A 13,269-nucleotide genomic window follows, 5' to 3' on the forward strand; every position below is an offset into this window, starting at 1 on the left:
CTATGGGGAAGGCTGATGTTAGTAGGTGTTGCAGTCGAGCAGGTCCACAGCAGCAGGTGGTTTGCAGCAACGATCCTCAGGAACCTTCAAGACAAGGGAGCACAAGAACTCCCGGGAAGATATGTGGTTAGTAATGTTAATGGGACCAGAAAATACAGAGTTAATGAGCTGCATTAATATGACAGATAGAGATAGAGAGAGACAGAGAGTCAGAGAGAGAGGAAGAGAGAGAGAGAGAGAGAGAGAGAGAGAGAGAGAGTCAGAGAGTCAGAGAGAGAGAGAGAGAGAGAGAGAGAAGCTTGGTGTGTCAGATCCCCCCGGCAGTCTAAACCTATAGCAGCATAACTATGGGCTAGTCCAAGCCTGAGCCAGGCCTAACTATAAGCTTTATCAAAGAGGAAAGTTTTAAGTCTACTCTTAAAAGAAGAGAGGGTGTCTGCCTCCCGGACCTTGACTGGTAGATTGTTCCAGAGGAGGGGGGCCTGGTAATTGAAGGCTCTACCTCCAACACTACTCTTAGAGACTTTAGGTACCACAAGCAGGCCTGCATCCTGGGAGCGCAATGTTCTAGAGGGGTAATATGGCACTATGAGCTCTTTAAGATATGATGGTGCCTGACCATTAAGAGCTTTGTAAGTAAGAAGAAGGATTTTAAATTCTATTCTATATTTTACAGGAAGCCAGTGCAGAGAGGCTAATACAGGAGAGATGTGATCTCTCTTCCTAGTTCTTGTCAGCACACGTGCTGCAGCATTTTGTACCAGCTGCAGAGTTTTTAGTGACTTATTAGGGCAGCCTGATAGTAACGAGTTACAATAATCCAACCTGGAAGTAACGAATGCATGGACTAGTTTTTCTGCATCGTTTTGAGACAAGATGTGTCTGATTTTTGCTATGTTGCGAAGATGAAAGAAGGCTGTCCTTGATATTTGTTTTATGTGGGAGATGAAGGACATATCCTGATCAAATAGAACTCCCAGATTCCTAACAGTAGTGCTGGATGCCAGGCTGATGCCATCTAGGGCAGCTATATCATTAGAGAAAGAGTCTCTAAGGTGTTTTGGGCCGAGCACAATAACTTCAGTTTTGTCTGAATTAAGTAGCAGAAAGTTTCTAGTCATCCAGATCTTTATGTCCTTAAGGCATGCTTCTAGTTTAGATAGCTGATTGGTTTCATCTGGCTTCATAGATAAGTATAATTGAGTATCATCTGCATAACAATGAACATTAATGGAGTGTTTCCTCATGATATTACCCAGAGGAAGCATATATAAGGTAAAAAGAATCGGTCCGAGCACAGAACCTTGTGGAACTCCATGACTAACTTTGGTTTGCATAGAGGACACATCATGAACATTAACAAACTGAGATCGATCTGATAGATAAGATTTAAACCAACTTAGTGCAGATCCTGTAATGCCAATTAAATGTTCTAATCTCTGTAACAGGATGTGATGGTCTATCGTGTTGAAAGCGGCACTAAGATCTAACAGGACGAGTACAGAGAGAAGTCCTCTGTCTGAAGCAGTAAGTAGATCATTTGAAACTCGCACAAGGGCTGTCTCAGTGCTATGGTGGACTCTAAATCCTGACTGAAAGTCCTCAAATAAACTGTTGTTATGAAGAAAGTCACATAATTGATTAGCGACTGCTTTCTCAAGGATCTTTGAGATAAAAGGAAGGTTAGATATAGGTCTATAGTTAGCTAAGGTGCCTGAATCTAGGGTAGGCTTTTTAAGAAGTGGCTTAATTACAGCTAGTTTAAAAGACTGGGGTACATAGCCCGTCGATAAAGACATATTGATCATATCTAGTAAAGAAGTGCTAATTGAGGGAAAGACTTCCTTAAGCAGCTTGGTTGGAATCGGGTCTCAAAGACAGGTTGATGGTTTAGACGAAGAGATCAGAGGATTTAGCTCAGGAAGGTCAATTGGAGAGAAACAGTGTAAACATCAGGTTTTTGAGCAGTTTCCAAAGATACATCTGCACCAGTTAACGGCAGGAGGTTACAAATTTTGTCTCTAATCTTTAGGATTTTGTCCTTAAAGAAGCTCATGAAATCATCACTGCTGAGGCCTATAGGAATACTTGGCTCAGTGGAGCTGTGACTCTCTGTCAGCCTGGCTACAGTGCTGAAAAGGTACCTGGGATTGTTTTTATGTTCTTCTATGAGGGAGGAGTAGTAGACACCTCGAGCATGCCGTAGGGCCTTCCTGTATTTATTAAGACTATTTTGCCAGAGTAAACGAGACACTGTTTAGTGGTGTTAGAAAGTAAAAGCATTAAAACAGGTCAAAGCTCTTTCATGTCTTAGATGTTGCTACCTCTCATCAGTACTTACCAGTGTGAAAGAAGACTATCATCATCCACACTAAAGGAAGCTGCATTATTGTCACTTGTAGTGAATGAACAGGAGAGAGAACACAGCAGCTCTTCAGTTCAGACATGAAGTCATATTCATCTGTGTAGCTCCTCCTCTCACTCTGCTCTGTTTACATTCAGGCTGATGGAAGCTTTAAAAAAGGACAGTGATGCTGCAGTGATCGTCATCCAAGAAGGTCAGACTGAAGCAGCAATCTGCAGAACAATCAGCTGAAAGAATCTCTAATCTGTCTTAATGCAACTTTTATCACATGATCTGCACATCTGAGCTACCATACTCTGACTACACATTCTGTCTGTTTGGTTCAGGTTTGTGTTCGTGGAACTGTGAACTAATGTTAATCAGTGCAGAGTTTCACTGTCAGTAGACGAGTAGGGTTTGAGGAAGGCAAAGAGGGAACCAACAGGAACATCATCTCGAGGTAGCATCAACAAGAAGATGAAACCTGGCTACAGATCGACAGAGAAAGCAATTAGTTAGGCCGTTAGTAAATGACTTTGACTGTTCAGTTAGCTCTTGCTTATTTTTCTGCTAAAGCGTTTGTTGTGTTGAAAGCATACTTTCCTCTGTGGTTGGTGTGTGTTGTCTCCTCATGTGAATCCTTCAGTATTTCAAACCTCGTCGTACCGACAGCCCAAATCTCCTTTGTAAAGTGCCTTTTCCATAAAATACAGTTCACCAAAATCCTGTTCCACTCAGCGCCCCCTACAGGTCTGTAGCACTTCCCTTGTGATGAATGGATATGCAGCGTTTCTCTGTTGCATCTGTTGTGGGTCTGCATGTTTTTCACTTTGAATCTTTTATGTATTTGCTCCATGTTTGCTGTTAATGAATTTGTTTCGGCTCTTTGCAGCACGTTTTTTAAATGCAGCAAGTTTCTATTGTTGAGTTATTGTATGATCTTTTTAATATGCATCATTTATGATTTAGCAGCCTGCTCCACTGAATGGAAATCTGTGTGTTTGCCCTGATTGACTACCACAGAACGGCTCTTCACAAAATGACAGTGTGACCCAACATGTAAAGCTCCTGACCAAGTTAAATCTTTCAACAGACGATGTTCTACAATTCAATTACACACGACACCCACATGAATGACTTATTTACAACTTTATTCCACCAAAAATAAGATTCAAATTACATTTGTGTTACATTTAAGATCATACCAAATAGTGAGAGCACATTACCCATATATATCACTACTCTGTCCTGTCGGGGTTTATTACCAATTAGATATTCATGATCCCATGTTCTGTTTTAATGAGTTTAATGGGTCGTGCTTGTTCTGTAAAACATTCAATGACTGGATCTTCTATAAATATCACAGAGGCTTACTGAGATCCTTCAAATCTTGTCTTTTTTAAATCATTAACATTTTAAATGTTCACTCCTTAGAGATCAAATAACAGTTGAGGAAGTTTTCAAAGTGCAACATGAGTCAGCTGTTGGTGAACAAAAGCTCAGCTCATACCCGGAGTAACAGTATACGCTTCACATGCAGACCTCACAGTGTAGGAGGATTTCCTCTGGTTGGCAGAACGTCAGAGGCAGGTCCTTCTATGAGGGAGAGCCGTGTGCGTGTCTGTAAGCCTGCTGTCAGACCACCGTCATACTCAGGGAGATCTCTGGCTACTGGCTACTGTGCCACCTACTCACTACCTACAAGCAGCTCGAGTGGTAACGCTCTATCAGAACTACAGCTGTAAGAAACTCTGCACCTCAGTACCTCAGTGTTTCATTTTGTGGTACTGAATCAATTCTTTAAAACTATGACGGCTGACAGCTAGCTTGCATCAGGTTGTTTTTGGGAGGTTGACTTTGGATCTAGCTAACAATCTAGATCGGAAAACTTCATGATGCCGTGTGGAGACTGCCAGCTGCTCCATAGGGCCAACAGGAATATAACTCACCTGAAAGAAGACATCCACACACTTTCAGATGAGCTGAAAAAGAAGGACAGTCTCCTGACCAGCTTCATCAACATCGCCTCTGCCCAGTCCAAAAGGTTAGCGGTGATGAACTCTGCTATAATTGACACCATCCTGTGGGATCCTGTGACTCGCCCCCGACCCTCCTCCTGCTCGACTCCTAACCACCAGGCTACCTGGTCCGAGGTGGTGGTCCGGGGCCATAAAAAGAGCGGTCACAAAGAAATCTCACCAAGTCCCCTGAATCTCTCAAACCGCTTCGCTGCTCTACAGGCGCCGACACTCTCAGCGGATCTCTCCGAGGACTTACCTGCCGCCCCCCGCGCCGCTGCTAGCCTGAGGACTGGAGGAGCACCGCCTGTGTCGACTCGCGTTTCCCACGCAGCCTACTGCCGGCTTCAGCGCTACAACTTCTAAGAGTTCTAACTAGAACAAAAAGGAGAGAGCACATCACTCCTGTCCTTGCCTCTCTTCACTGGCTGCCTGTGACTTACAGAATTCAGATTAAAATCCTCCTGTTTGTCTTCAAAGCGTTGAAGGGTCTCGTCCCTTCATTCATCACAGAACTCCTGTCTCCATATCTGCCAGAAAACTCAGATCCTCTGTCCCACGCTCTCGGACTAAGTGTTACGGGGACAGGGCTTTCTCTATCGCAGCTCCAAAACTGTGGACTTCTCTTCCTCAATCCATCAGACTGATTATTACTATTATTATTATTATTATATTATATTTGTTATTATTACCGCTGTTGTTTTTATTGTTATTTTCATCATTATTAGTGGTCGTGGTTTTTGTTTCCCCCCTGTTTTTAATGTGAAGCACTTTGGATCAACTGTGTTGTGTGTAAGGTGCTGTCCTTCTACACTTTCTTAACTGTAGGAATGTCTTCAACCATAGCACTTCATTTGTAATATCATGATCTGTGGATATAAACAGATTTTTTTAACTCACGTAATGTACACCAAAAACTGTATAATTGTGGCGGTACTGATCCCCAGATTTCGGCTCATCAGGACAAAGCCTGAGGACAGGTTCCCAACCACATAAAAATACAATAAAAAAGAATGCCTCTTATAAAAACACAAAGGCCTCTTCAATGACAGTAATGAACAAATGCCTCTTCTATAATAACGAACAAATGCCTCTTTGAAAATAAAGGGAACTGAAATATTGTTTCTTTGGCCTTTTTTTAAACGTAACTTTGGCCTCTTTATTTTTTCCCAAATCAAACAAACAAAAGGAAATGTGCAAAAAGGGCTTTCCAAAGAAAACAGCAAATGAGCATAATAACTAAAGCCTGCAGGTGCTAGGCTAACGTTTGGAGAGTGAGATTCTTGAACGAATGGCACTTTGACGTCCTGATGCAGGTCACATAGTTAAAAGAATAGCCTTTTATTCCACACGCTGTGTGAACATCACAACCATCAAATAAATAGACAAAAGAGCAAACAAATCTCATCGGGGCCTAACAGACCAGAGATTCATGCTTAGACTTAAGCTGTTTTGGCAATTGAAGGAAGGCTCTGAGTGAATCCGGGGAGTGCATTTCCACCTCTTTTAAAAACTAAAGAAAGGCGTCGTCACACCCTGATTGTCCATGAGGAGAATGCACCAATCTGCTCTCAGTTATTCATCACACCCTGTGCAACAGGTGAACTGAATAACCCTCTAATCAACTAAGTAACTCAGCTAAAATTAAATGGGAAAATGGGAACAATGGCAAGCACAAGAAAATGGGTCACTGCCACAAAATAAAAATACTTTTGAGAAGTGATTTTCTCTAAATAGAACCTGTAAAATTAGAAAGTGTGAGGATCGGGGATTGAACCCTGGTGTACACCACAAGAAATCATAGCCTGAGAGAACAACAGAAACTCTTCATAGAGATATGAACAAAGTCAATCAAAACCTGAGTCTCTGATCCAACCAGTTTGTGGAGATCCTTTATTCAGAATGTGTGATCAGTCTGTTGTGGAGCTATAAATATTGGCACACTATTTAATTTGATAAACACGTTTCTCATACTGAGTGTTCTACTTACATATTTTAATGACTTTTAAATTCATCTTTCTGTCACATTCAGTCAAGACGAGTTATTGTTTGGATAGATATTTACCAGAAGACCTTACCATGCTTCCTGTCACTCTGCTTTATTTTAACATTTTATCATCACTACAAATAATCGAGTAATAATAACAGACCATCACAGTTTAACAGTGTGTGACTCCCTCTAGTGGATGTTGTGGAGTATTGTGTTGTCTTTGCTCCAAAGGTTTTTGTACAGAGTGTTGGTGTTTCCTGTCACTGTGGGCTGCAGAGCACAGTAGTACACAGCAGAGTCAGACAGCTGAAGCTTCTGGATCTTCAGAGGAACTGATCTACTGTTGGAGTTCAGTGTGGATGAAAATCTCTCCTTTGACTCATCTGGTGTGTTCCCTTCATCTCCTCTAATGCGACTCAGTATGAATTTGGGGCTGTTGTTTCCATCCTGTTTGTACCAGAAGAGATAATCATTTGTAGAACTGCTGTTGTATTTACAGTCAAGTGTTGCTGTCTCTCCTTCAGCAGCAGTCACATCTCCTCCTGGTTGCTCCACGTTGTCTTGTGCTCTGCATTCTGTGAAACAGAAACAAATAGTGTTAGTGTGCTGTTAAAGAATCATGTCAGTGTTGGATTGATATCAAAGAAACAGAGTGGTGTTCATACCAAGGCACACAGCAGCCAGCAACACTGAGATAAACAGAGGCATCATATCTGCAGGGCTGAGTAACTGTGAGCTACAGCAAGTCTAAAGAAGGCTGTGATCTCTCTGTTTGGTCTTCATCAACACTAAGTTGGTGGATTAGAAGGAGGAGCCTGATCACAGTGACAGGTCTCATTCACAGCCCTGTGTTATTCCCCCTACTGACACTTTACACTAAACACATGTTACTCACACTCTGCTTTACTGTCACATGTTGTCATTAATGTGTGCTGTCTGCTCATGTGAATCCTTCAGTGTTTCATTAGCAGCTGTAACCACAGTGACTCTGATAAAACAACATTCAGCAGAATCCATCTGATATGAAGCTGTGGTGTGAATCCCACTTCCCTTCCCTTTGAAGAGGAGTCACATATCTGTGTTCAGGTTTTTGTACAGCCTCTTCTACACTTTGTATCACTGTGTTTCTAGAGCACAGAAGTAGAGAGCTGTGTCTGCCAGGGTTAGCTCTCTGATGGTCAGTTGAGTTGAGCTTGTTGATGTTTCAGATCCATATCGTTCATTTGGAATATATTTCTCATTGCTCCATGATCTTGCTCCTTTTAAGAGTATAAACTGAGGAGCCTGAAGGTCAGAATGATGTCTGTACCAGTGGAGGAGGACATACTGGTCTTTTGTCTCGTATGTACATCTGAGCGTGACAGATTCTCCTTCTCTTCCACTGACTTCATCTCCTACAGGAGAGATTTTGTCTGCAGCTATTAGTCCTGGAAAAAGTAGAGCAAATGACACCATTAGACTAACATTGTTCATGAGGATGAGAGAAGACAGTGGAACGTGTCAACTGTACAGTTTTACTGTGAGGACAGAAACACATCAACTGTTGAGAGATTTCTGCTCTGAACTCCAGTTGACATAAATCTTTCCAAAATAAAAACATGTTGTGCTTTCTATCTTACTAAAGAAAAGAGCAGCCAGAATAATCCACAGCCAATGTTCCATCTCTACAACAAGGTTTAAACCAACAGGAGAAACTAGCTGATGTTCAACATTCAGTGTGAGAAGTGTTCTCTTCTCAGCAGCAGTTATTATTGACAGAATGGTTGAACTCAGTGCAGAAGTAGTGCCCCGCCTACATGATGATGTCGCCCTCTAGTGGAGGTAAAAAGGCTTCCAGCAGCTTGTCAGTGTGTCAGCTTGTGTTTTTGTACAGAGTGTTTGTGTTTCCTGTCACTGTGGGCCTCACAGCACAGTAGTACACAGCAGAGTCAGTCACTGCAGCAGAGGAGATCTGCAGATCAACTCGATTTCTCTCCTCGTTCAGTTTAACAGTCAGTCGAGGGTGTGGAGGTTGTGCAGTCACCACAGTTTGGTCTACAGTACCAGTGATCAGGAGAAGGAACTGAGGAGCTGATCCAGGATCCTGTCGATACCACTGGAGATTATCAGCTTTAACTGAGTAGTTACAGGACAGAGTAACACTATGACCCTCTGATGAAAACACTTCAGCACTGCTGGCTGTAATGTCATCTTCCAACGTGTTACCTAGAGAGGGAAAGAAAACAAGTGATGCTGTTAACAGTTTAGTAAGCAGTTATTAGTGATCAAGTGATGATATCAATATTCATGTCTTAACTAATATCCAAACTGTATTTGTAGTACTGTGTTTATTATATCTTTATAGTTCACTTTTTCTCTCAGAAACATACATACCTATGAGAGTTAACAAGAAGAGAATAGCAGTGAGTTTCTCCATGTTTCCAGAGGTGAGAGGCTGTAACTGAATGATCAGGATCAATAAGTTTTGTGAGTTGTCTTTAGTCTGATGTTCACAGCTGGAATCAAACCGTTCTCTGTCTTTAAGCACCTCTGCAGCCAGTAGGAGGAGACTAGACTACAGACAATAGCAATTGGATGTCACTGTTTGTTTGTCATCTTCAGTTTTGTAGCATCAAGTTCATCGTTTTTGCTGTTCATAGTTTGTCTGTTTAATTAGGGTGGAGAAGACCTAGGGGTTAGCAGTCCTGATTCCCTGTTACGCACCCATCTAGGGGTGTAGGTCTGTAGCAAAGCGCACAGCAACACAGATTATCTGTCTGATATTTACATGAACAAATCTCCAAAAGGCTCCAACAGCACAAACACGGCCCAGAGGTTACGTTCAGTGACTGAAATAGCTGTGGGGACACCTAGCAGACAGGCTGTAAACATGTTTATTTCTGCTGTAAAGTTTAACATGGGGCTCTATGGGGACTGACTCACTGCTGGAGACAGCCTCAAGTGGACACCAGAGGAACTGCAGCTGTTGGCACTCCTGTGTCATTTATTACAGTGAGTAGGTTCAAAACTAAAAGTGTACTTGCACACGAAACCAGAGAACAGCAGGCTGCACCTCTGGAGGGAAGGTTCCCTTTATAAATCACAGTCCACCTGAATGTGCATCAGTCTGTTCTCCCGCCTTCTACACACCCACATTCAACCATTAATGGTCCATTCAGAATCAGAATCAGCGGTGGGTAGCAGTGGGGGGGTCTCAAAGAGACAGAGACCAGGGTGAGAGGGGTCGGCCACAATCTTACCTGCACGCCTCAGGGTCCTGGAGGTGTACAGGTCCTGGAGAGATGGCAGATTGCAGCCAATCACCCTCTCTGCAGAGCGGATGATACGCTGCAGCCTGCCCTTGTCCCTGGCAGTGGTAGCAGCGTACCAGATGGTGATGGAGCAGGTGAGGATGGACTCAACGATGGCGGTGTAGAAGTGCACCATCATTGTCTTTGGCAGGTTGAACTTACATCCTTTACTGTCCCTTTTTGATGAGGGAGCCGATGTTCAGCTCCCACCTGAGGTCCTGGCTGATGATGGTCCCCAGGAAGGGGAAAGTCTCCACAGTGGAAACAGTGGAGTCACTGATGGTGATGGGGGCGGGTGTGTCTGCGTTCATCCTAAAATCCACAACCATCTCCAGTGTCTTCAGAGCATTAAGCTCCAGGTTGATCTCACCACACCTGGGGCCTCATGTACAAAGGGTGCGTACGCACAAAAAGGTGGCGTACGCTCTTTTTCACGGCAAAGTTCAGAGTGAAATGATCGTGGAAATGTGCGGTGCCTCACGCCAACTTCATGGCTGGCGTACGCACGTTTCTACAGCTGTTGATCCTTTGGTAACACTTAGAGGTGATGCTGGGAAATGTGAAAACAATTAGTCCTCAGAGTGAGGGATGTGCACTTCAGATACACATGAACAATTAACACTGATGAACAATTACCACACCCATGTGTCTGCAATTACATGAGTGGATATAAAAGCATGCGCAAAAATTACTGTTAAAAACAATGGCTGCTTTAGCACTATTAGAAGACATTGTAAATGGTGCAATACTAAGAGAGAGTGTGTTCAGAGACAGAGAGGATTTACTGGCACATGACGACAACTGGCTCATCAGCCGCTTTAGGTTCCCGAGGGCAATCCTCCTGGAACTGTGCGCAGAGCTGCGGCCGGCCTTGGAGCGCAACACAGCGAGGAGCCATGCGCTGCCTGTGCCCATACAGGTGCTGACCACACTGGGGTTCCTAGCAACCGGGACATTCCAGAGGGAGCTGGCCGACCGATCGGGACTGTGCCAGTCGACCCTGAGCCGAGCCATGCCAGCCGTGTGGGACGGATTTATCCGCATGTCAGCCAGGTATATCAAATTCCCATACAATGCAGCTGAACAGGTCAACATTAAAGCGCAATTTGCAGCGAGAGCCGGTTTTCCGAATGTAATGGGAGCTATCGACTGCACACACATTGCTATAAAAGCGCCATCACATGATGAATTTTTATATGTTAACAGCGAGAACAGCAGCACACTGAGGTGCTTTGAGAACATCGTCTTAATCACTGGAGCTCCATACCTGTGAACGTTGACCTCGGTCCAACACAGAGAAGCTGTTCTGCTGTTAAACACGTCGGCGTGCGGGATCCTTGCTGTTTTTTCGGGGTCACAAACTCAAGGCCCGCGGGACGGATAACATCCCAAGAATGTCCCCACTCACCCCGGAGGATCATGAGCTGTCCAGCTTGAAGTCAGAGCTACGCTCCATTGCGACCCTCCTGGATGATGTCCTCCAGCGCCAATCCTCGCTCCTCGCCCGGGTGGAAGCGCTGCAGCAGGATGGCCCCAGCTCGGCCAACGCTGTCCACGGCACATCGGATGCTCCCTCTTCCTCCTGGGCGACCGTTGTTAGGAAGGGGAGACCGGTCTCTCTCCAGCAAGACATTTTATATTAATGATTTTATTACTCACTATGGTTTGCATTTATTTTTCCTCACTGAGTGTTGGCTTTCCTCCACTGCCAGTGCTGTTCTTATTGAGGCGTCTCCCCCTGACTATAGCTTCTTATTCTCCGCTAGGAAAGACAAAACGGGTGGGGGAATTGTGGTTGTCTTCTCTAATCAACTTCCCTGTACAGTATGTTCACTCGGTGACTTCACATCTTTTGAGTACCTGGCCATGCTTATTGGAAACCGCCAACATATCCTGGCATTACTCATTTATAGACCACCCAGGTTTAATCCCATTTTTTTAACAGAGTTCTCTGAATTTTTATCTACCGCTTTGATTAAATATGACAAAATAGTTCTGCTCGGTGACCTGAATTTTCACATTAATGATGTTTTGGATTCCAAAGCAACCGAATTTCTGGATCTTCTTTTTAGTCTCAACTTCATCCAACATGTCACTGGCCCCACTCATAATCTCGGTAATACTTTGGATCTAGTCTGTACAAAGGATATTACTGCTGGCCTCCCTTCTATTCTTCAGGTCCCGGTCTCGGATCACTCTTGTGTCTTTTTTAACCTTCTCACGCATGCACAGACTATTCGCTCTGAATCTAACACTCATTTTTTTCGTTTTATTAACAACCATGTTAAGTCCCTTCTAGCTGATCATTTGCCCGATAAACTTGAGTCATTTTCCAACACGTCTATGTCTGTCAACAACCTTACAGATGGCCTAAACAGTGCACTGTCAGAATCGCTTGAGTCCTTTGCTCCTCTTAGAACTAGTAGAGGCACTCGAACTAAATCTGTACCTTGGTTCTCCGACCTCACTCGCTCTTTAAAACGGGCTTGTCGTAAACTTGAAGACAGATGGCGCACCCGTAAATCTGAGTCCTCACGCCTCGCCTGGACTCTTAGCTTTAAACATTATAAACATGCACTTTCAGCTGCCAGATCTTATTTCTCCAATTTGATCGAAACCAATAAGAACAATCATCGGGTCCTGTTTAATACTGTGGCCAGGCTTACACACTCTTCACCGGTTCTGAGCTCTTCTTTCACAGCTAATGATTTTCTAGAGTTTTTCACTGATAAAACCTCCCAAATAAGGAACAATATCATTAGCCAGCAGCTCTCTAGCACCATGTCCAGCCAGTGCTCTGTGTCCTGGTCCACGAGTTCACTCTCTCAGTTCAAACCCATTTCTGCTGAGGCCTTGGCCTCAATGGTTGCCGCCTCAAAGCCAACAACGTGTTCACTAGATCCCATCCCTTCTGACCTCCTTAAGGAACTCTTTCCTATTCTGAATGCCCCCATACGTGCCATCTTGAACACTTCCCTCTCTGAGGGGTGTGTCCCCTTAACCTATAAATCTGCTATCATTAAACCACTCCTCAAGAAACCCAATAGCGATCCACTGGTTCTTGCCAATTATTGACCTGTCTCCACTCTCCCTTTCTTATCTAAAATACTTGAGAGAATTGTTGCTGATCAACTGACTGTCCACCTTTCTGCCAATAATCTCTTTGACAATTTTCAGTCTGGTTTCCGCTCCTGCCACTCTACTGAGACTGCCCTAACTAGAGTAGTTAATGACCTACTTGTCACTGCTGACTCTGGATCAGCCTCCTTACTTTTAATTCTTGACTTAAGTTCGGCCTTCGATACCGTAGATCATTGTGTGCTTCTACACCGACTGGAGCATTACGTTGGTATTCACGGGCTGGCGCTCTCATGGTTCCAGTCCTACTTATCTAGTAGAACCCAATGTGTTAGTTTCAATAACTCTTTGTCAGAATGCTCTATGGTTACTGCTGGTGTGCCCCAGGGGTCTGTCCTGGGGCCTCTGCTGTTTTGTATTTACATGCTCCCTCTGGGTAGGATAATTGCCGAATATGGTATACAGTTCCATTTCTATGCTGATGACACACAGCTATACATCCCACTACAGCCTAATGACCCCTCTCAAATACAAAATCTGGAAACATGT

General features: G+C 43.8%; 1 protein-coding gene across 1 annotated transcript; it reads right to left on the minus strand.

Moving 5' to 3' along the window:
- Positions 1–374: 374 nt before the first annotated feature.
- On the minus strand, positions 375–1,271 carry LOC138611133 (uncharacterized; the record flags this gene model as incomplete). Its single annotated transcript, XM_069684085.1, has 1 exon — positions 375–1,271. A coding segment is annotated over one exon (897 nt), but the record flags the coding sequence as incomplete, so codon positions are not given.
- Positions 1,272–13,269: the final 11,998 nt, after the last annotated feature.

The sequence above is a fragment of the Semicossyphus pulcher genome, unplaced genomic scaffold (assembly GCF_022749685.1).
Source record: "Semicossyphus pulcher isolate SPU_LCO1_2020_fin unplaced genomic scaffold, fSemPul1.0.p SCAF_7, whole genome shotgun sequence".
Classification (NCBI taxonomy): domain Eukaryota; kingdom Metazoa; phylum Chordata; class Actinopteri; order Labriformes; family Labridae; genus Semicossyphus; species Semicossyphus pulcher.